Source organism: Ambystoma mexicanum, chromosome 3q (assembly GCF_040938575.1).
Source record: "Ambystoma mexicanum isolate Mex_15411 chromosome 3q, UKY_AmexF1_1, whole genome shotgun sequence".
NCBI lineage: Eukaryota > Metazoa > Chordata > Amphibia > Caudata > Ambystomatidae > Ambystoma > Ambystoma mexicanum.
Window position 1 is genome coordinate 297,623,301 of NC_090926.1, and position 24,936 is coordinate 297,648,236.

At 48.6% G+C, this 24,936-nt stretch overlaps 1 protein-coding gene across 1 annotated transcript in view; it reads right to left on the bottom strand.

The window, feature by feature from the left end:
* LOC138582486 (peripherin-like) overlaps positions 1-24,936 on the bottom strand; it is an 84,819-nt gene that overhangs the window by 14,099 nt on the left and 45,784 nt on the right. The window contains exons 4-8 of the mRNA XM_069653827.1: positions 23,779-23,943; positions 20,094-20,219; positions 9,800-10,020; positions 8,991-9,040; positions 3,573-3,649 (exon numbers count right to left, since the gene is read on the bottom strand). Coding sequence (XP_069509928.1) covers positions 3,573-3,649; positions 8,991-9,040; positions 9,800-10,020; positions 20,094-20,219; positions 23,779-23,943 — 639 coding nt within the window. The remainder of the gene's footprint in view (positions 1-3,572; positions 3,650-8,990; positions 9,041-9,799; positions 10,021-20,093; positions 20,220-23,778; positions 23,944-24,936) is intronic.

The window sequence follows — 24,936 nt, forward strand, 5'->3', positions numbered from 1 at the left end:
AAGTACACATAAGCAGCCCTCCCCGCCTCAGAAATCCTTTTAGTTGAGCACCATTGATCAGAATGAACAATATGGCAACTATGTATGGTCACAGCCTTTGCAGAACTAGTGTGCTGTCAATACTTAAGCCCAGCAGTGCTGGGCTGGCCTAAAGCACCAAGGGCCTCTTTTGAGTGGGATGAAGTCAAGAAGGTGTTACAAAGCTTCCAATATATGTTACTATGGCGCCACTTTGAATATTTTCAGGGCCGCTTTTGGTTCCCTGACCAGCCCTGAAGCCCGGTTACCAACCTCACAAATAAACACAATTCACAAAAGTTGAGAACTACACACCCTGGCCCTCATTACAACACCGGCGCTAAACCATGGCGGTATTAGCACCATGATTGGTGCCGGTATTGTAACGAGTCCGCCATGGTGAAATGGGGAAGTACCACCCCATTCCAAGGTTGGCGGGGCGGTACTTCCCCATTTCACCATGGCCCTTCCCCATTCCCATTTTTGCCCCATAGGGCATAATGGGAATGGGGAAAGGCGATAATTACGGTAACGCAAATTGCGGTACCGTAATTATCGCATGGGTCCCTTTGCGGGTCCCTGCAATAACGGCTGGTTCCAGCCGCCGTTATGGGAATTGGGCACTACGGGATTACCGGTAACCTTACCGGTACCGGTAATCCCTTAGCGCCAGGGTCGTAATGACCCCCCCTGTCTCTGACTTCAAATCAATCCTCAGAGCGACCGCTTTTGCTGACATTACCACCTTGGGCAAGGGATGCAGCCAACTGGGAAGGCAGGCTGTATCCAACACAAGCCAGCATTCTGAGCAGCCTGAGTGCCGTGTCCCTACTCCTCTGAGTCGTTCCGCGTCTTTGCCCGCCACGCCGCCGACCTCATCCTTGCAGTCTGTACTAGCCACAAGAATACCTGCGATCATAACACACTGATGCTTCAGCCCCTCATCCAATTAAAAAAGGACTTGGCCATAACAGAGCAGCCTCCCAGATACCACGGGTACGCTTAATGATGCATTTTAGTTTGAGCTATTGGGTGGCGCTTGCGTTAGTACAGATGTGGAAAAATGGCATATGAAGAGGGACACACAGGGCCCGATTCATGGAATTATCTGCGTGGAAAATAGGGTACTTGTGTGCGCAACTGCATGCAAATCCACCTTTGACAATTTGTGAAATTAAATGTGCAGTACTTTTCCCGAACTTGCGTGGAGTTCACGCTGGCTCGGCACGTCAGTGCAAGCCGTCGAGGGCCTTGCGCGAGACTCCAAGCAGAGCATTGGCGTAGCTTGTGCAGAGGGCTGGGAAGGGGACAGAACACCAAAAATGGGGAAGAACTTGCAAAAAAGTAGACGTCCTTCGCATGCCCACAATTGAGCGGCATGAGACGTATTCATGTATTTGATTGTGCAACGTCTCGGCTGGGTAATGGCCATGCAAGTCCTTCATACAATCCGCCACCCTAAGGCAGACCTAAGTACACTTGCGCGTAGGATTTGCAGCGTGCTGGTGGGGTTGCATGCTGGATTTTGGAGTGTGTGTACTCAATCAGGGTTCTGATGTCACTTAGGGGTGCGCATAAGCAGTGTAGCTGGGTGCAGGAATGCTTCACGGGGGTTCACACGCAGATTTCCTGAGTTTTCTTTTTTATGCGCATGTTGTCTGGGTGCTGGATAGGGTTACGGGGTATCCCGCGCAGGGTCCCAGAGTTGGCGGCATGCTTAGAGGGGACCCCATGCACTGTTTGAAGGGTGCATGTATTTGCGCCCAGGGAGTGCGAAAAGGTAGCTGTTCTGGCTGTTTATGCTTTGCATGTGGGTGTGTCTGAGACTTTCTGGGCGCGACTTGTGAATATGGTTACTTTGCGCTGTAAATTCCATGAGTATGCGGGGCGTGCATTTTTCTTTCCACGCGCAGACCTCCAGTGTCCTTCTCTGCATGCGCCTTTTCAGGATTTCTTCACACATTTCCATGAATCAGGCCCACAGTTTGGAGGTGTTGTTTGGTTATGTGCCCATTGACTGCCCAGGGCCATACTACTCCATATGGCCATTCCTACCCAGTTTGTGCCTCTCCCCGCCCAAAACACCTCCTCGTGGGCACTCTTTGAGATTGCTTTAATGAAGCCTTACCCTCAAACTTTGCACTCAAAGTGCCTGCTGAGAGTGAATGACTTAATTGATGCTCTAAACCCCCCACGAGTGTAATAAAAATGTCTTAACCCGCTCTGCTTTCAGCCACTCTTTATAAGCACTATGTAAGTCCTTCACTGATGTCCTGTTAAAAACAAGCATTGGTACAGCCAACATTTTTGGCTTGTGTATAAGTATTAGGCATTTGCCAGGTGCTGCTACTAGATGCCCAGGTACTCGCACCATTTTGCACCTGCTACCATCAATGGGCATTTAATGCCACTAAAGATGTGCCTGACTTTCCTATGCCTACACAAAAGACCCAAACTTTTGGCATTGCCAATGCTGGTCGAGAGGCTTAAGCACCCACATCTAAGAACTGTGGATGCGAATGGCTACAATACCCACAGAGAGACAGAACATGGCGGAAAATAGTGGCAAACAGGCTCTCGGGTTCAATGAATCTTTAACTCAGCTGGCACCCCGTTACTGCCAGGGGCAATCCTGTCAAGTAATATCCCCCGCCCTCCACCACGCCTCCCTCCCTCTCCCCTCCCCCCTCACTGACTCTAAAAGAAACAATGCCTCGAGGCTGCTGGCGCCATGTGCAATGGCAGACGGATCAATATTGAAACTGTGCTGAATTTCAGGGCATTCTGGGAATTCAGTCGATGTCAAATTGACTTTGGATATAAACAGACCCATGTTACCACCAGCTGCATACAGAAATGTAAAAAAAACTGCTGTATTCTCTGAGGAAAGAGGCCAGGATGCAGAGGCCCGACAGGAAATCGCCAGTCTTCCCTGTAGGCCACGTCACCACTTGTGTGTTTTAAACCGATTGTGGACTCAACCACTAATTTGCAGTAGTGAACATGTACCACGTGTATGCACTAAACACACGATCTTCTGGATCTCCGTGCTGGAGTCACAGACCAAACCTTTCCCTCTAAGTGGAACATCAGGTTTCAGGAAAGACTGAGCCCGTATGCACAGACACGCGGGGCATCTCGCTCCATCTGTGCATCTGCTGGCCCTTGTTTCTGGCCTCCAGTGTAATCCTCATCCATCCATGCACTGAGGTCGAAGTGAGCAGGGACGAATGGGAACTGAGGGCCACTGCCTTTTTTATTGTCACTAGTTTCACTACTTTTTGCAACCATGCTCACAGTTCCACGGCTCTTCATTTTGGCCTTTTTGAAGACTAACTCTTCATTTTACTCTTTTTAAAGCTAATCACTTCCTTTGGGCTCCTGCTAAGCAATGACGTGCTGGAAAAGGGCCAAAGCTCACGGCGAATGAACATGTTTTGACTGAAGAGAACACAAAATCCAAGAAAAACAAACTTTGGCCATTGTTCCAGCAGCTGTCAAATGTAAGCTACACACCGTCAAGACTTAAAGCACTCCCATGACCCCAGCCTCACCTCTCCATCGCGGGTCTCAATGGTTTTAATAAGGACCGTCTTCCGGCTGTGGGTCTCGCTGTGATCGGCGTCTGGAGCTGAGGCACGTGCAAAGAACAAGGGGGCAACGGGGGGGGGGGGTGGGGTGGAGAGGGGCAATGGAGGATGATAATGGAAGGAGCAGTGAAGGGGGCGTAGCAGAGGGAGAGCCAAGAGAGCATTGATGGGGGATGAGGGAGGAGAATGGGGGCAAGGATGGGTGTAGCAGTGTGAGAGCCAAGAGGAAGAAAGCAGAGGGGGAGGGTGGGGGGAGACAGAGGTAATGAGAGATGATACGGGAGGTAGAAGGGAAGGTTGGGGATAGCGGAGGGGGAGTCAGGAGCAGAAGGAGAGGGGAGGTTAGCGGTAATGAGGGATGATGAGAGAGGGAGAGGGGTAAGGGAGCGCAGACGGGGGAGAGGAACAGAACAGAAAACATAGAGAGTGGAGAAGAAAGGAGACAGTTAGTATTATCGTAGCGCCAACCCTCCTTTTTCTTTTCTTTCAATTATCGGAGGCGTGGGCGGACCCACGCAGGCGCTTTCTCGCCACCCCCAGATCACCCCAGCTGTGTTAGGGAGAGAAACACCACCATGGGTAGGCTTACCTATAATACAATCTCATACGCCGACAGAGGAGTGGGAAGGCCTCTGCAGGGGGTGCGGGGGCATGGCAGGGAAATCCACCAGCAGACACCTTTCTGACTGCCCCAGTGCTTTCAGTCTTTCAGTGGCACCGGTATTCTGGGAAATATGCAGATTTTCCTATCGACCAGGCCATCTTTAAAGGCCTCTTATGGATTGGTGCAATGTTCAGGCGGGAACACGAAGTCCTTGCCCACTAGCCGGGACCCTGCATCCCACAGACATTCCTTTGGCGCATGCGCATTGTGCTCTGCAGGGCCATATGCGCTACCAGGACTCCCCAGTGACCCAAAGCTGACTCTTTCCTGGCAGCAGACTGACTCGCCACTCCGTTGTGAGCCGATAGCCACCACTTTTAAAGCAGAGAAATATTTTATGTGGATAAAAACACGTATTTTTTATGAACCCTGCATGCTTACAAGAGCCCGGGTTGGGAATGCTGGGTTAGATCCCGAAACATGTGCGGTTGCAAGGGTCCCACATGCACTCTGATCATTTGCAAGGTCAGTTGCGCAATGCACTCTTGTCAGGTGCAAGCAGTGCTTTAAATGGAAACATAGAAGTGCAGGCACTCACTTTCCGGCGCAGCGCTATTGGCGCTGGCCGTTTTGGCGCGGCACCTTGGGCACAGGAACCTTTTAGGCGCACTCTGTTGTTTTCAAGCAATACCCAGTGAGATTAAATTATGTGCCACGGATCACACACTTTGGGAAAGCAGTGTATCTGGGATCCGTTCACACAAACTTCCAGTTTGTTGTTATGCGCAATGTGTTAAGAGACTAGCCATATTAAATGAGACTTCCTTTTTTGCGTATCAAACTAGCAGATATCACAGCTGTAAACTAAGCTTTAGGAGGCGAGTTATGTTACTGCTGGCTTTCATTGCCTAATAAGAAATTTGGTAGGTAGCTGGAGCTGTGTGTGAGTTTTCAGTCGAAAACTTTCCACCACAACTGCAATTGCTTAAACCTTTAAGTATTAGCATAGGCACTGCTAATAACAAAGAAACATCTTAAAAAAGTAATTTCCCGGGCTTCCCAAAGCAATCCCTGCTCGGCTGCTACATCAAAGGACACCAATGTTAACAGGTAGAAGCCCACTTAGTGAAACAGTGTTTCCGCACCTGGTGTGCTGAGAGCACAGTAGATGCAAGTTTGCAGGTGGGCCCTGGTGGAGACATTATGGGCACTGCGGGTGGTGGAGCGTGGAAGAGGGCGCTGCTTTCTCCAGCGAAGGCTGCAGAAGCCTAGTCCTTTCTGTTGCCATAAAGTGAAATGAAAAGCTTTCGTGTTCACCTCGGCCCAGAGTTGAGTACCGGTACTCACTCTCAGGCTTTGGGACGTGGAGGTACTGGAATGCTCAAAAATAAGAAGTGCAGCTACTGAGGGCCCATTTAAAGCACTGAGTGCAAGATCCCATTGCCCCCCAAATGCACTCTGATCAGAGGCACAGTCCTGTTGGCTTCCACATGCATCCTGACCCATTGCACGGTCCCATTGCCCTTCCCATGCACTCTGATCAGATGCAAAGTCTTATTGGCTCGTGCAAGCACCCTGAGCAGATGCAAGATCCCACTGGTCTCCACACACACACGGTGATCCGATGCGAAGTCTTATTGGCTGCCGCAAGCACCCTGAGCAGATGCACAGTCCCATTGCCCTCTACTTGCATCCTGACTAGTTGCATGGTCCCATTGCCCTCCACACGCACTCTGATCAGATGCAAAGTCTTATTGGCTCGTGCAAGCACCCTGAGCAGATGCAAGATCCCACTGGTCTCCACACACACACGGTGATCCGATGCGAAGTCTTATTGGCTGCCGCAAGCACCCTGAGCAGATGCACAGTCCCATTGCCCTCTACTTGCATCCTGACTAGTTGCATGGTCCCATTGCCCTCCACACGCACTCTGATCAGATGCAAAGTCTTATTGGCTCGTGCAAGCACCCTGAGCAGATGCAAGATCCCACTGGTCTCCACACACACACGGTGATCCGATGCGAAGTCTTATTGGCTGCCGCAAGCACCCTGAGCAGATGCACAGTCCCATTGCCCTCTACGTGCATCCTGACTAGTTGCATGGTCCCATTGCCCTCCACACGCACTCTGATCAGATGCAAAGTCTTATTGGCTCGTGCAAGCACCCTGAGCAGATGCAAGATCCCACTGGTCTCCACACACATACACGGTGATCCGATGCAAAGTCTTATTGGCTGCCGCAAGCACCTGGAGCAGATGCACAGTCCCATTGCCCTCTACGTGCATCCTGACTAGTTGCACGGTCCCATTGCCCTCCACACGCACTCTGATCAGATGCAAAGTCTTCTTGGCTGCTGCAAGCACCCTGGGCAGATGCAAGGTCCCGTTGGCTGACACGTGCACTCTGATCAGGAGCACAGTCCCATTGGTCCTTTTGGGGAGTTTGAAACCACTCACAGCCGAACAATGTATAGTTGTGAAGGGGCTTCCTTGGTGTAGATGAGTCATAAATGTTGGCACTGTACATCATTTGTGGCCCTATGTCACACTCCCTCTTAATCCTTTTCTCTAACAACTATGGGGAAGCCTCAAGGTCAACTTTGCATGACTAAAGTAGGACCTTGCCATATGCAAGGGGATTCTGGGAGCAGGAAAGTAGGACCGTACCATATGCAAGGGGATTCTGGGAGCAGGAAAGTAGGACTGTGCCATATGCAAGGGCATTCTGGGAGCAGGAAAGTAGGACCTTGATATATGCTAGGGGATTATGGGAGCAGGAAAGTAGGACCTTGCCATATGCAAGGGGATTCTGGGAGCAGGAAAGTAGGACCTTGCCATATGCAAGGGGATTCTGGGAGCAGGAAAGTAGGACCGTGCCATATGCAAGGGCATTCTGGGAGCAGGAAAGTAGGACCTTGTCATATGCAAGGGGGTTCTGGAAGCAGGAAAGTAGGACCTTGCCATATGCTAGGGGATTCTGGGAGCAGGAAAGTAGGACCGTGCCATATGCAAGGGCATTCTGGGAGCAGGAAAGTAGGACCTTGTCATATGCAACGGGGTTCTGGAAGCAGGAAAGTATGACCTTGCCATATGCAAGGGGACTCAGGGAGCAGGAAAGTAGGACCTTGCCATATGCTAGGGGATTCTGGGAGCAGGAAAGTAGGACCTTGCCATATGCAAGGGGATTCTGGGAGCAGGAAAGTAGGACCTTGCCATATTCAAGGGGATTCAGGGAGCAGGAAAGTAGGACCTTGCCATATGCTAGGGGATTCTGGGAGCAGGAAAGTAGGACCGTGCCATATGCAAGGGCATTCTGGGAGCAGGAAAGTAGGACCTTGTCATATGCAAGGGGGTTCTGGAAGCAGGAAAGTATGACCTTGCCATATGCAAGGGGATTCAGGGAGCAGGAAAGTAGGACCGTGCCATATGCTAGGGGATTCTGGGAGCAGGAAAGTAGGACCTTGCCATGTGCAAGGGCATTCTGGGAGCAGGAAAGTAGGACCTTGCCATATGCTAGGGGATTCTGGGAGCAGGAAAGTAGGACCTTGCCATATGCTAGAGGATTCTGGGAGCAGAGCAGAATTAGCAAAGATTGAAATGTTGAATGTGGCTGAGTATCAATGCTCTGACATGCCTCATCGCCTGTGTGTAAAACTCTTGCTCACTGCACTTTTTCACTCCTTTCAAATCACTTTTTTTCATTTTAATTCAGCGTCAATAACTTACTAAGACCAGCCTGGAGTTTACCCATTTACATTTGGTGCCAGCAAGCGACAGTCTTTTTGACTCCCACCGCTGGGTCGATGCGCTCTGCTTAGAATTCACGAGCCCATGGTCCTGGCCAACCATCACTTGCATCAGGCCTAGAGTACAGAACTCGCTCCCCCCAGAAATCTGTATCCCACCAAATGCTCCTCAGCGAACACAGTTAACTCAATTCTCTCCTTCCGTCAGTAGGGCTGGAACTAGAGTTACGGGGGTGCTGCATCACCGCCTGTAGTCTTAACATAACCGTATTTGGTAATGTTTTGTATAGTAAATGTGAGGTGTATCTGGCTTCCCATTTTCCAAAGAACTATCGTCCCTTCCTGAACCGGGGGGGGATGTTTTACCACGAGAATAGGTCACTTGACACTGAATATCATGGTCCTTCTGCTGTCTCGGACCCAAGGGATCATTTTTGAAACGCTATAATCCCAAGGACACACATTGATGCGATCCAAAACCATGAACTTTTTTGGGACATGCAGAGTACTAGGAGTGTTCCAGGCCTTGACCATCTACCACGAGGACCCCGCTGGGGTACTGAATCCACACTGTATTGTCTTTTGTAGGATCGGAAGACTCCCGTGGCATTCCCAAGATGTTCCTATAGTGTACGGAATCCTAAAGAAATGGGGGCCGAGTGGCCATGTAAGGGGCGGCAAGGTCTTAGGGATGCTCACAAGACTTGCAACATCATGATGACATGCTCGCCTGTTTGTCCCATTAACCACAAGACCCACAAAGTATGAGACTGTCTCTGGGGTCCCTGAGAGAGCTTGCAGGGGGTGCAGAGCATGCAATTTTGTGGGTCACAGTCTGCATGCCATTCATGGGTGCTGGGGTTCCAAGAGCACGCTTATAGCATCTGGGGCCCAAGTGATGCGCAGGACCCTCCGTAGGTTTGGAGGCCACTTGGGCTGCTTGTGGGGACCGGGGCACAGGCGGCTGGGTTATAGATCATGCAGAGGTTCAAAGAGTAAAAACCTTGTGTATTTACCAAAGTGATGACTCACCAGGACTCTTGATGTTGAGGGAGGCAAAGGAGCGCATGGGCATAACAATCCTATGGGGAAGAAGCAACAGGCATTAGGTGACGGCGCAGGAAGATGCACACTCTTCCTTCACTACAACCCCACTGCATACTCTTTCACTGCCACACGTCCACCACCAGCTTTCCACTGAACCACACCGATAGCCCCACTAACCTTACCCAGTTTCTTGAACATGCCCCGAAACCATGCTTTTCATCAGTGGCGTCATTCCATTGGGCTAGTGCCCGCATTGCAATTCACCAGTGCTCACACACCGCTACCTCAGGGCATGGATTTCACTGTTTGTTCTTCCTCTGCATCAATGCCGGGCTGGCATTTCCCTGCACCATTGCATGTCTTGCACTGCATCCGCATGTGGAGTTCATTGCACCACTGCCAGCACTCCACTGAAATCTTCCATTTGCAGTGATGACCTTCACCCTCACTGACCCTAGTCATCCCACCATGAATTTTGCAGGAAAGCATGAGTGTATGTTCAGAGTGATGACATGCTGTACCCTACTGCTGATATTACTGTCTGCATTCAGGCATTGAAAGACAGCACTAGTAAAAGAGACACACACACACACACACACACACACACACACACACACACACCACACCACACCACACCACACCACACCACACCACACCACACCACACCACACCTCTCTCTCTCTCTCTCTCTCTCTCTCTCTCTCTCTCTCTCTCTCTCTCTCTCACAAAACACTGCTATTGGCATTCAGTAACCCACCACAAATCCTCTTTTGCTGTCTACGCATACAACAAACCTGCTCTCCTCGCCCTCTAGAAGTTTGCGATAGGTCGCAATTTCGATGTCCAGGGCCATCTTGACATTGAGTAGGTCTTGGTACTCCCGGAGGTGCCTGGACATCTCTTCTTTCATGTGTTGGACCTCTTGCTCCTGTCGCCCAATGGTGTCCTGGTAGTTGCTGGCCTCAGCATAAAACTGCTCTTCCATCTGCTTCATCTGTCGCAGGAGCGCTTCATTCTAGAGGAAAGCACCCAGAATAATTTGAGATGAGAGGAGTGTAAGTGGAGGAATGTTTCTGTCGGTCTTGCTGCCTCTTTCCTGAATCTCCAACACGAGTATTGCATATACCGTCCCCTGTCAGAAGTAACTTTTTTCTTTCTATGACTCCAGCAAGGTGCTTCATCTCTGTTTATTACTCCCACAGTAGCTATCTTAGGAGCCATGTCTACCTTCCCTTCCCATGCATTTTATGCAAGTAGCCTGCCATCTTAGGTCTTAGAATGTGGAAGAAGTGCACAAAGCTTCTGGGCGTTGTCGCGCACCTACACCAATTAATTTAACAAGGTTTTTGTCAATTGGTGGTGTACCAGATCTCACCACTTGAGCAATAGAAAGTAAGGTCCCATAATACACATACACCCTTCCCACTTTTTACGTTGTGCCACAGGCTGTAGGGCGTTGATGATTTAAATTGGGGACCTCACATGCCCAATGATTTCACATGAGAACAGGCAACACACATAAGTAGTTCAATGGATACATATAGATTTGGAAATAAATAGACCCATAGGTGAAAGTAAGTCCATGCGTTTCTGGGTGACAAAATGACGGGACGTAAACATGTGAATAAACTTGAGTAAAAGTGGGCAAATACATTAAAACAAGTATTAAACATGTTGAATAGTAAGCACAATAAATAACATTTGCAAGGATGGACTTTAGTCTTTCTTAATTTTAATTATTGATCATGTTTGCACAATAAGGATTACGACAACATATGGGCTTGGTTTTGTTTCTTTTCTTTGTTCTTTTATTTACTAATAAAAGTGTGATAATTGATAGAAGTAGAAGCTGTTAATGCAGACTGGCATATGTTTGGTCTTTCATATCTTTCTATGCATCATTGTTAGGTATGGAGAACCACAGCAAATTGTGTTGACTGCCGGTGTCGTATGTCCTTTATCAACCATTTTGTTTTAGCGGTAAATGTAGTTGGGATTCATATATTCCAACATAATTTGCTCCGACTGAAGAACAGTTGTTAATTGAATGGGGATATCAATACTTAGCAATATTTGTAATTCATGCTCCAAATTGAATCCTTTAGATTTCGTTTTTAGTTTATGTTATGGAGTACTGATTCCTTCTCTTTCACTAGGTACACATACTTCTCAATTTACATACAAAACATGTGCAATACCAAACGTTAAACATTTAAAGAAATAATTATTGCCGCAAAATCCATTTCCAAAGAATTGTTTATTCTACGTGAATTAGAAGGAAAATCGCTTTGCAACCTCAATGTTGAAATGGATTACAAGTGGTGTCAGTCAATATAAGACACATTTGTTAAGAAACCCTGCAGTCATCAGGACACTATCAGACATCACTGCTTGCAATTAGAGAGTTCTCCTGTAGCAATAGCGGTGTCACTGCCAGTCCAAGACATGTCTGACTTGGATCAACCTTTGTTTCCATTGAAACGAATGACAGAGTGAGGTTGCTGATATAATTAAAAATATGAAACGTACTACTGGTCAGGGAGATATTTGCCCTGCTCATCTTGAAAAGTCTGGAGAATCCTTAGTACCCTGGATTACAAAAATGATCAATACCTTTGTGGAGGCTCAAGTACCGGATCTTCTAAAAGAAGCTTGGATTACACCTCTTCTTAAAAAAAGATAATTTGGATCCTGCTATCCCAGCAAACTATAGGTTCATTGCAAATGTGGCTTCCTTTAAAAAAAAAAACTTGGATAGGGTTGCCTACTGCCAATTGTATAAATGTATTGAAGGCCATAATCTGCTAGGAACCAGACAATCTGGGCTCTGCACCAATCACGGCACAGAAACAGCCTTATTGGACTTAAAATCCTATAAGGCCCAATAGGCCTATCCACCGCCTTTGATCTGGTGGACCATGCCCTGCTGGTGGATAGGTTGAGAAAAATAGGTAGGTGTTCTGTTGAAGCTGCTTTCTGGATAGAGTTCTTTTTAGGTCCTCAGTGTTCAAGAGTAGCAAAGGAAAATGGCTATGCTACACCTATTGCTCTTACTTGTGGGGTCCCCCAGGGCTCCTGCATATTTCCCCTGCTATTTAAGATTCATACAAATACTCTATGTGATCTGCTGGATGACTTAGGTGTGTCACACACTAAATACGCAGATGACATGCAGATATTGCTCCAACATCTGTCGATTACGTGCAGGATTAATAGGATTTATGCATTCATCCAGTCTTGGATGGCCTTAAATTCCTACGTGCAAAATGATGGGAAAAATGAGCTGCTTATTGTTGGTTCAGCCCCTAGATTGAAGAAGTTGGACTCTCTTTACAGTTATTTTTCTATTTCTGGCTGTTCAGTTCAAATGGCTCAGCATATTAAGACTCTTTCAAGAAACATGTAGCCAGTCTTCGATCTTCCTGTTCATATATGACTAAACTGCTCTGGCAGATCCGTCCCAATCTATAGGAAAAGAATAGGGCACTTATAGCTTCTGTGACTATAAACGCAAAGTTAGACTACTGTAATAGTCTTTTGATGGGCTCATCCCAAGCAACTGTCAAGAAACTCCAAGTCACTCAGAATAGTGCTGTATGTGCAGTATATGGCTTAATTATAATTATTCTTTTATAAGGCGCTTAATACCAGAGACCAGTCTCTAAGCAAGAGCCGGTATTCAAATCTGTGTTGCAATGCCTTGTCTTGCTTCCAAGACAAACGTGTTGCCCCCTGAGCTATCCTCCCAGCCGTAAGAAAACAATATCATGTTACTGAAGCCTGTCGCAACCTTCATTGGCTCCTGCTTCAACATAGAATACTGCACAAGGCCCTTACACTTGTGTACAAATGCTGAACTGGAGACGCTCCTCATTATGTAGCTGATCGTCTTAAGGATGCCCATCATAGGAGAGTCTTGCATTCTAATAAAAGCCTCCTATTTGTGCAACCACGCTTTGCCTTGAAAAAGTATGGTAGATCTTGCTTTGATGTGTGGGCGCCATCACTGTGGAATTCTCTTCCGACCCATTTGAAGGCCAGACCGTGTTTGCTGCACTTCAAAAAGGGCCTTATGACTCATTTATAGAGGAATTGGCTAATGTTTCTCTTTTTTATCTTCCTTGATTTCATGTTAAATTCCTTTTCTATTGCTGTATATATATTCTGTGCCAACTTCCCTAATTTATACAATTCCCAGGTATTGCATATGCTGAATATTTTCCATTTTGCATTCAATATTCCTTTGAAAAGAAAGTGTGATGCTCCTTGTTTATTGTTCCAGGTGTGTTAGATCCTCCTCAACACAGGGACTCCATTTCAGCACACATTTAAGCACATGGTTTATTTTCCTGCATTTTGCCACCCAGAACTCACTGGCTTAATGATGATGAAAACTCTTCAATATATAGTAAGATGGTGGCTGTTTCAGAAAGAAGCGCTCATCACTAAAAACCGGAAATGCAGCTCAGGAACTGCAAACCTCTTGTTACTATGGAGTTCCATTCCATTAACCTCATAGATGGATACCTTAGCTAATATCTGATGGTTGCTACTCACAGATTCTTCCACCATATTGCATCATTTGGATTTCACCACCAGTAGTATTCTTTAACAGGGAGTAATGCAGGAAAATATCACCACTATTTGTTGGTTTTCTATGACTTGTGCATTTGTTTCTCGAGTCTGGGGTCTGGCAGGGATTCACATGCTCATGAATAGTCCCCGTCGTCAGACCGGCAAACCTCAACAAAAAGAAAGCAGTCATGCTTTAAAGCTTGAACACTTCCTTTCTCCCATTAACCAATCACTGAAGTTTGGGTCATACTGCACCAAACCAATGACGACTGTCTCCCTAAGCTCCACCCCCGGTGGCCATCTTCAGATTTTTACTGCACGCTTCAGTGCTGGGAGTCTTCTCGTGGTGCTCTTTGAGCTATTTATTTCCTATTTGCAAGTTTTTCACAGATAAATTGTTCGATTTTTTTTCCAAACCTCTCTTGTTCATTGATTGTTGGTCAGTGCCAGCAGTGGGGACCCGTTGCCGGTGAAGATCGATCGCTACATCTTCAGATCTTTGTTTTTCCAGTTCGCAAGGCCTAGTTGAGGCCTACTTCGTGCCTCCCCATGTCAGAAGAAGACAAGAGGAGCCTGTTCAAGCTGTGCACCAGATGTGGCTTTAGGAACATCTATGGCAAAGACCGGCACACCGGGTGCCTCTATTGTCTGCATCCTGACCACAACGAGGAAAGATGCGAGATCTGCTGAGGTTTCCCTAGCAAAACGAAGCAGGACTATTATCGCAGTTTGGTGGCATGGCAGAAGGAAGATAGGGCTCCAGGAGTGACCTCTAGGCGGGCACAGGCCCCCTCCAGGTCCAGACGACCTTTGGCGCATTCTCCCTTAGAGAAGAGGTTCAGATCCGCCGAGGATGCTCCTTCACAGGATGGCCACAGGAAGTCTAAGCGCCATGCGGCTGATCTGGCATGGGCCGCTGCTTCTGTGGGTCCCAGTTCAGAGCATGTGCGCTCCCCTTCGCCTTCCTCGTCCACAGTAAGCCTGCTGGTGGGTGGTGACTCATCAGAGAGACCGATCTTCTTGTCCAAACATGGCCCTTTCGTCGAAGGATAGACCAAGGAAAGACACTCACAAAGAGGGCACTCCAAGTTCCTTGTCAAAGCCTACATCCAGCCTACATCCATGGCCTTGCCAGCAGCAATGCCATCAGCATCTCATAAGCAAGACCACCATCTACCACAACCACGTCCAATGCCGGGATCCCATCGACGACTGTTGCTACAGCTCCGTCAACTACCCTGAAATCTACACAGAGGTTTACACTGCCTCCCCGGCCCACGACTACTACCGCTGCAGCCAGGACTGCGACCGCCTCAACCACAATGTCGACCGCCTTGACCACAATGACACAGTCTGTGAAAGCCCCAGTCATTTATTCTTTCTCGAAGGAGACAGGTAGATCAAAGGAACTGTTGCCACTGAGAGATTGTCTTCCCAGACCTATTGTGGGTATAAAGGAGGTAGCAAGGGATCCTGTCATGGTGATCTACACAAGTTTGGACAAAGATTCCTTTCAAGGAAGCTGCTTCTCGGACCAGGGAGGGGACAGCCTAATGGGTGAAGAGACCCCCCTAGTGGAACAGAACCGGCCATCGATGCCAGCAAGGCACAGTAGTCTTCCATCTGTGGCAGCAAGGCATGCTGGCACTCTATCTGTGTCAGCCCCGGTGGTCCTTCAACAAGGCCCTAAAGACCTGTCTCTGGATATTCTAACTACACTGCACACTTTGGTGTCAGAGATACAAGAGTGTCTCCCTCCCCCGTGGCTCCGGTGGGGAGCCCCCCCAGGCACAGTACACCAAGACCACGGCACAGACCCCAGCCCATGGGTCCAAAGCATCCTCCAACATTGAGGCGGCCAACGCTACCCTCTACCCCGGCTGTACCAGTGGTGGATCTACTCCATACAGCCATTGATACAGGCACTATGGCGACAGATGCGTTTTATGCCTTTGTACCACCGGATGGAGAACCACTGGGTGCCGACGATCCCAACAGGACATCGCCTCATGATGAGTTGGGTTCCTTCAACTCCATGCTCTCAAGGGCATCTACTCTCTTCAACCTAGTGCCTGAGGAAAAGACAAAGGAGGGATTTCTTTACCAGAGACGTGCATTATCCAAGAAGACCGTAACGTCCATTCCTTTGCTGGACAATGTTTGGGAAGAAGGCCTAGCTCTCAGGAAGACACCAAGCTCTACACCAGCAAAGAGGGACAGACTTGAGAAAATGGGCAGAGTGCCTGACTCGGCCCCTAAATGCCTCAGATCGGAGCCGTACCCAGACTATGTGGTTTCAGCCACCACGAGTAGGTGGTCAGCAAACCCTTTCCCCAAATCCATGGTTCCCCATGACCAGGAGGGGAAAAAGGTGGACACGATGGGCAAGCACATCATCTATACCGCCTTAATGGTGAAGGCCACCAATGCCCAGGCCATCCAGGCAGGTTTTGACAGGGAGTTGTGATTGAAGCTGGGCCTGATCCTTGATTTCTTGCCTGATGAAAAAAGGATTGAGGCATTAGCCCTATTTCAGGAGGGTGAGGTGGCCTCTGACCACACCATCACAGTGGTGTTGGATGTCGTGGACTTAGGTGTTTGTCAAATGGGAAACAAGGTGGCACTCAGATGCCAAGGCTGGCTGAAGGCCACAAATTTAAGACCGGATGTCCAATCCAAGGTGGTGGGTATGCCTTTCGATGGGGATAACCTCTTTGGCAAGCTGGTGGACATAACGCTGCAAGCTATAAAAACAGACACTGAAACAGCTAGATCGCTGGGGACCTTGCAACAGTGACGGTCTTCGTCCTTTCAATCCTCTAAGAGGGAAGTTTGGCAGATCCTCTAAGGGCTATGCATCCACCTCATACCGTCAACCATCCCGCTCCACCTCCCATGAGACATACAGGGGCTGGTCGCAAGTCTTCGGTGGAGGGGCACAGCGTGGATGTCATCCGCAAGCCAGGACACAAATGCCTAAGTAAGCCTGACTCAGGCCAGGCCCCGGACCCTCACCTTCGTACCCCAGTGAGAGGCCGTCTGACGCACTTCGTCAACGAGTGGAAGAACATCACCATACTTGATCAAGGGCACACCCTGGAATTCGAACACAGGTGCCCTTACATTCCCCCTTACATTCCCCCTAAAACATGAAAGGAGCTGCACATGGCCCAGCTGCTATGAGAGGTGCAGGCCATGTTAAGAAAAGGGGCAATAGAACCCATCCTGCTGTGATTCCGGGGCTCCGGAGTGTACTCCAGATACGTTTGGGTCCGGAACAAGTCAGGGGGGTGGCGTCCGATCCTAGACTTGCGACGCCTCAACAAGTACCAAAAATTCAGGATGGTCACGTTGCAGTAAGTGCTCGGCCAGCTAGAACAAGTGGATTTCCTAGCGACGTTGGACCTAGAGAATGCCTACTTCCACTTCCCCGTGCATTCTAAGCATCATAAGTTCCTACGCTTTGTGATTCAGGGAAGTCACTATCAGTTCAAGGCTCTTCCCTTTGGCCTGAAATCGGCGCCATGGGTATTCACAAAGTGCCTACCTCCGGCGCCAGCTCATCTGTGCCTCAAGGGCATACACATCTATCGGTACCTGGATGACCAGCTCAGCCGGGCCCTGGTAGTGCAACACACCAGGGAGACCCCACGCCTTGTGACGGGGCTCGGATTCTCCATGAACTATCCGAAAACTTGCATGTGTCATCGCAGAACACTCGGTTTCTGGGTTCCCGCCACAACACAGTGGAATCTCTGACATTTCCCTCGGAGGAGAGGGTGGCAGCTATTTTGAGGAAGATACATCGCCTAGCTACAGCTCAATCCACAGCAGTGTGCACCATCAAGGCTAAGTGGTCAGACAGTATTGCCCTCAGCCAAGACTTCAGACAAGCTGTTCAGTGATGGGGAGTACGCAAGCAAGTTACACAAGGAGACCCGTTTCAGGTCCCTCCATTCCAGGCTATGGTCATTATGGATGCCTCTCATCGGACGGATGGGGGCTCACACCAGACAGTCCCACGTCAGAGGCCTCTGGTTTTCAGAGGAGCTGGCTCTGCACATCAATGTTCTGAGGCTGCGGGCCGTCAAGTCTTTCCTACCTCTTCTGCGAGGGCGGGTGGTGAGGATCTTCACAGAAAACACCACCACTATGTTTTACATCCGGAAGCAGGGCGGGGTATGCTCCCCTGCTCTTACCCTGGAGGCGCAGGCCCTGTGGCACTGGGCCATTCTTCAGGACATGTTTCTGATCCCATTTCATCTAACGGGCATCAAGAACACCAATGTGAACTCCCTCAGCAGGCACAGCCATCGTGTCTCTTCAGCATGTGGTGCCAACCCCAGATCGATCTCTTTGCGACGGCAGTGAACTCAAAGTGCCAGGCATTCACCAGCAGGTTTCCCTAGCCGAGGAGCCTGGGAGATGCAATCTCGTTTACATGGGAGGGCCTCTTCCTGTATGCTTTCCCTCCAATCCCGCTGCTGCTACGTGTGATCAACACACTCAAATGCTGTCACAGCAAGATTATACTCATCGCTCCGGCTTGGCCGCGCCAGATCTGATACCAGGAACTGCTCTGCATGGCAGTAGCGCCGCCAATTCGGCTGCCTCCTCTTCACAACCTCCTCTCCATAGGAGACGAACGATAATGCACCACAACCCTGCATCCCTCAACCTCATGGCTTGGCTCCTGCAGCCCTAGAGTTTGGCCATTATGACATTCCTCTAGAATGAGGAAAAGTCCATACTGCTATCGTGTTACTGCCACAAATTGAAACACTTCACTGTGTGGTGCAGGGCTCAGGGCTCAAAGGATTACTCCTCCATGCATCACAGCCCACAGCTCCTGTCATAACTGTTGTCTTTAGCCAAGGCTGGATTGGCCCATGCCTCCATCAAGGAGCATCTGGCGGCCGTTTCGAAGTACACGCGGTCACCGGGCAGGCCCTCGCTCTAGTCGCACAGGCTCGTCAAAGAATTTCTGAAAGGCCTCTTCAGGACTTTGTCTGCCAGTGACAGCCCCTACCCCGGCTTGGGAACTCAATGTTGTTTTTACTAAACTCATGGGGCCTCCATTTGAACCATTGCATCAGGCTCCTCTGAAGTTTCTCTCATGGAAGACGGCTTTCCTAGTGGCCATAACCTCGGCCAGGTGGGACGGGGTAAATTTAGGCTTTTTCCTGCAAGCGCCTATACTTGTCTTTGCATGCTACGAGAGTGGTGCTACGGACCCACCCCACCTTTATGCCGAAGGTTCCTTCTGAATTCCATCTCAACTAACCCTTGGTGCTCCCAGTCTTCTTCACTAATCCTTCTTCGTCTGCTGCATATGCTGGATGTTGCTTGTGCCTTGAAGTTCTATGTGGTATGCACGAAGGATTTTCAGAAGACATCTCAGCTCTTTGTAAATTTTGGACCTGTGAGTCACAGGAAGGCCCTGTAGAAGGCTTCCATATCCAGGTGGCTCTCCGGCTGCATCATGCCCTGTCATCATCTGTCCAACAGACCTCTTCCAGACCGACTGAGAGGCCATTCCACAAGATCCATCGCAGCAACAACGGCGTTTCTCGCTGGTGTTCCGCTGCTGGACATTTGCAGGGCTGCTACGTGGAGGTGTACGCACACCTTCCCGAAATTCTACGGCATCAACAGGGATTCCAGGGAGGAGTCCAGAGTCGGCCAGGCGGTGCTACACAACCTGTTTGTTTGAGGTGAATATGTTCCAGGGGTAAGTGGTTGTACTTTTGTTGAGTCTTGCCACCTCCCGTGGTTGTATTATGTACTGCTGTGTGTTCGTATTCATGAGCATTGGAATCCATGCCAGACCCTATGCTGGAGAACAACAGCTACAGGTAAGTAACTTGTTTCTTCTGCACATATGTGATTATTCTCGCCATTGTTTTCTCTGTTGTCGATTTTCAACAAGAAGTCCTAATCAAGCGGCAGAGGCGCGAGACATCAGTCGACTCAGATTACGTAAATTCCCCTGAGGGGTGCAAATTATGATAAATAGCATTTCTGTGTTATTTTTCTCAAGTGATGCTAAACTCTACTGAGAAAGATCACTGTGGTGAAAAATTACACGGAATGGCATGTTTCTCCTGTCAACTGAGATACTTTTTTTTGTTTTATGTGTTGTAACACACCCCCAATACACAAAAAATATAATAGAAACGCGTAACAATTGGCACATGTCACACAATGCAATTTCCAACCATCTTGTGCAACGTTCCCCGGTGTGCTTTAGCCCTACTTGAGAAAAACATGATGCTATTGTAAATTAACAAAACAATCTTAGTATGCAGACCTTTGTACAGTTCATGTAAAATGGCACCTTTTGTTACTTGCATTCCCTATGAACTGTATCTTTAGGCTATACAGTCAAGGCACTGGAACTCTAGTTCACCAGCATGGATCCATCCACCCTATTGGCCAATTGCCAGACCGTATAAAATCCTTGTCTATTGTGTTTTGTTAAATGATCTAGTCACCCTAGTCTTAGCTACTCACAGTGCCCTTTAGCCCTTCAATCTCGGAGTGCAAGCTCTGGATCTGGCGCCGGGAATCGTTCATCTCCTGCTTGGCCTGCCGGAGAGCTTCTGTGTTCCGGTTAGCAGCATCAGAGAGATCAGCAAACTGAAATTAAAGAAGAAATGAGACTGTAAAAAATACAAGACTGGTGGGGGTACTTATTCTAATGAGCAGCCACACTTTCCAGGTTGAGCTTGTGTGATAACCACCTGTTAGCCCTGGCCTATATAGGCCTGAGCAAAGCAGGGGCCCCGCGAGGGCTTATGGCTGTTACCTCCCAGGAAAGTGGCACTTAACGTTATTAGTTGCTGATTCATTGCACTGGGCGCCAAAAGATTTGTTTCATTTAAAAAAAATAGAGTGTTCCTTTTGATGAATACACCCATTCATCAAAGTGAAAACTAGCCCATTTGAAGATGGCTGCCATGAATAAGAGGGAGGGGCTCAGAAGCAAGTTCCTTCTTGCTTTCCATGGCGGTGGCGTGATGCAAGCTGAGGATGACGCCAAAGATATCAAGGACAGACAGCACATAAGTAGAAAAAGCAGTGGGTGAGAGGTGGGTTGGGCGAAGGGGCGAGTGGGCTTCGCGCCGGGTTCTAATACACGTTGATGCACATAAAGAGATGGGGAAGCAAACAGTGATAGGGTAAAGAGGTCAAGATCAGGGGTAGTATAGCTTTGAACATATCGATGAAGCAAGGTAAATCTGTTTCACACATGTGCACAGAAACACACAAACTCATCACATGGCTGAAGATTAATATGGAGGAAACAGAAAAAAGTATTTATTGATTTACTGGGTATTTATAATGTGTTTATACAGCACATGGTGTTTCGTGGAGCCACAAGATGAAAGAGGGGGGTGGGGACAGGGATGAAGAATAACAAAAAACACTACTACTAGGCTTTGTGTCATTCAGATCATGCAAGTGCAGTAACAAGAAGTGCAGGGGTCTGGGGGAATTGCCGGTTAGAGCAGAATGCGAAGGAAGCTGGGAAGGGAAGAGTGGAGAGCACGCAAGTGCTGGGGGATGGGGGCGGGGGTGGAAGTGGGCCACTGGGCTAGGCGAGTGCTTAGGTGAGGCTAGGTGGACAAAGTGCCAGGGGAAAGCAGGGAGTGCAGGGAATGAGGGTCCACATTCTAAGTGTGAGGATGGGGTTGGATTGGTCTCAGTAGGGATGTAGGCCCCGCCTGGTTAGTACAGGGGGAGGGAGCACGGTGTGGCAAGTGCAGGTTGGAGGTGGGGGTGGGGGAGTCATGGGAAGGCAAAGTGCTGGGGTAGACTGGGAGAGGAGGACCTAGTGCCCTGTATGACTCTGAAGGAGCCAGGCAACCAGTCACTGTGGCAGAGGGGGCTTTAGCAGGGAAGTAGAGGAAAGGAGGGTCTTGAGAAACGTACAGAACTAAAGGAGATCAGGCTCAAGCCTGAAAGGGGCAGGGGGGCCACAGAGGGAGGCTCCTGCAGAAGAGTGAGAGTTACCCCGCACTCTCTGCTTGGAAAAGCATCTGATCTGCCAAGAGTTGTAGCTAGAAGACCGGAGGGCTCTAGCTGGGAGGTATTTAGGGAGAGAAAGATGGAGGTAGCAGGGTCCAAGGCCCAAGAAAGCCTTGTGGATGATGCAGATGGTCTTGAACTTGATCTTCGCAACAACTGGGAGCCAGTGGAGAGATGTTAGGGCTGGAGAGATGTGGTCCCTAGGCTTGGCCAAGGATAAGTCTTGCTGTCCAATTCTGGATAAGGTGAAGGGGGTGAAGGGAATATTTAGGCATATTGAGGAAGAGGCTTTTGTAGTAGTCCAGCCTAGAGAGAACCAGAGCTCTGGAGACCATAGTTTCTAGGGGAAGGTGAGGAAAGGGAGAATGCCTCTGGAGAGGTGCAGCTGAAAGTTGGCCTTCTTGGCAAAGTCCGCGATGTGAGGAGAGAAGAAGAGAGAGAAGTTAAAGATCTGACACCCAGGTTTTTTTCCTCACAAGATGAGGCTAGAGAGCCCATTGAGGGCAGCCAGGAAGTATGAGGGAAGGAGGGAGCAGGGGTCCCAATGGGAATGATCTCAGTCTTACTGGCATTAAGGCAGAGATCGTTAGCAACACATCATACCTGAATAGCAGTCTGAGAGAGAAAGACGTGGAGGAAGTGGAGGGAAGCTAGAAGGAGAGCTGTGTGTTGTCTGCATAACACTGGAAGTGAGGAGAGAAGGTGGAGATCAAATGGGCTAGAGGGGCAAGGTAGATGCTGAGGAGCCACAGCAAGGGGATAGAGCCCTGGGAGATGCCACAGGTGGAGGGTGTGATAGGGGGGGGAGAAAAGGGCCCAGTTGAACCTGGGAAGGTCGTTCAGAAAGGAAGGTCCAGTGCCAGGTCCGTGATGCCAAGGGTATCATGGAGCCGATTAATAAGGGAGGCATGATGAACGTATTAAAAGGCAGAGGAAAGTTCAAGAAGGATGAGAATGGAAGGAGAGTTGGAATCGAGATTTGAGAGCAAGTCTTCACGGGTGTCCAGAAGTGCAGTTTCCGTGCCTCTGCATGAAGCCAGACTGGTGATCGTGGAGACAGCCAACAGATTCAGTGTGGTGGATCAGCTGGGAGATGAACAACTTCTGCAAGAGTTTGTCCACAAAGGAGGTAATGGAGATAGGGGAGTAGTTAGCTAGACAGGAGGGGTCGGCAGAAGGCTTTTTGAGGAGAGGGTGCACAAGGGAGTGCTTGAAGGAGCAGCCAAAGAAAAAGATATAAGGAAACAAGTATAAAGAAAGGAGACAGGAATGAAATAAAGGTGACAGACACTTGAAGGCTGGAGCTGGAAAAGAGAAAAGACACAAAGTTGAAAAAAGGTGAACAGACAAAAAGATAGGGAAGGGAGAGGAACGACTAAAGAAAGCCAGAAGACACAGTCAACTAGAACAGAGATTATGAAAATAAACAGGGAATCAAGATAAAAACAATGAGCACCAGTTAAATATAAACTGCAAAAGACACAATAAAAAAGGAGGCAAACGATTCAGAAAGTGAATGGAACAAAGATAATCAGAGTTAAAAGAGAGACATTAGACTACAGCAAGATCAACACAGAGGAAAGAAATATAAAACAGGAGATAGAAACATAAAAAAGAAAAAGACAGAGAGGCCAATAAAGACAGAGACTTAGCCAGAGAACTTTTGCCAGAAAGGTAACACAAAGTGAAGAAGCTGGAAACAGGGACAAGAACCAGGAAAAGAGAAGCAATGGTAAGATACAGACAAGAAGGAGACAAACATGTAAATAAAGAAGAAGAGCCTGGATGTTAAAGAAAGAGACAAAAGGGCAAAACAAGGAGGAATAAGGAAAGCAGAGAAAGAAAGGTAAAGAAAGATATATATTTTGAGAGTCATGCTAAGCACAGAGGAAAAGATTATTTTAAAACAATACAAATAGACAAATTGCGGAAGAGCTGGAGCTAGAGAGAGGGGCTGGCCTGTAGGCACTTGCTACCCTCCTCCTTGCCCTCCAGGTTTGTCCTAACACCCTTACTGCCATCTAAGATCTTCTCCGTGCAACTCCTTCCTAAGCCCCCAACCCGCCATGCAGGTCTTTCCTACCCCCACACGCCACCCATAGGACCTTCAGTACCCCCTCCCTCAGATGATCCTTGCTCTCGAGCCCATGCGCTGGCCCTCGGGTACCTTGGATTTGTACCACTCCTCAGACTCCTGCTGGTTCTTCACCGCAATGTTCTCGTACTGGCTGCGGATGTCACGGAGGGCGGCGGTCAGATCTGGCTGCTTCGTAGCCTCAATCTCTATCTGTAGGGGCTGGCTGTGCACGGTCACCTGCACATCATTCAACTCCTGGAGACAGAGGGGAACATGTCAGACATCACAAATAAAGACCACTGCAGAGGTGAAGATGGGGCACGTCATCAGTATAGAGGCTTGGAGATAAACACACTCATGCGACCCCTGCGCCACTGGGTAGATAGATGTTCAACCGGTCCACCATCACCGGTGCGTGCGCCCTCAAGTGTGGAGCACAAACAGGTCCCTAGGCAGGACCACCCACGGCTGACAGAAGATATGCAGGAACCCATTTCAAAAAATATGTTAGGGCCATCTGGCCTAGAGTGGGAAAACTGGCCAGCATATCCAACAACGCATTGAAATGGTGGTGTTTAGGTTTCAAATGCAAAGGGGCAGTGGAAATTTGGTAAACAGATTTTTGGGGTACAAGCAGTGTCAGTTTGTGCAGTTTTGTATTCTAGTAGCACTTATCTTAACATACAATCATTATATAAGGTGTGCAATGGGAAGAAGGACTTCAGCGCAACACATGTAAAGGACTATGTTGGTGAATTAGCGGTTTGGTGCATAGATTATATTGGCGAATATGCTTCGTAACAGTGACAGGGTCGGGTATCTGGCTCTGTCAAGAGAGGATGGTGACCCCTCTCCACGTGGGGAAGGAGGCCTACCGGGTACTTGCCAGAGCCAGTACTGCTCCAGAGGCAGGGTGTGGGAGTTGTGAGGTTGCGGCCCCTGTCTGTTGGACGGTATTCAGTGATTCCTTCGAATATAAAAGCATCGAATGAAAAAGCCTCGAAAAAAATACATCGAAAAAAATATTTTTTTTGTAGGTAAAGGTTTTTAAGGGGTAAAAAACATGGGTTGGGGGGACCCCCATTAAAAAAATGGAGAAAAAAAATGCATTTTTTTCAATGCATTTTTTTTCGAGGCTTTTGCATTCAATGCTTTGGATGTCGAGGCTATCACTAGGCACCCTGTTGAACATGTGCCTCAATACATGATCAAAGTACCACATCTGCTTGCCTCATGCTTGTTGTGCAC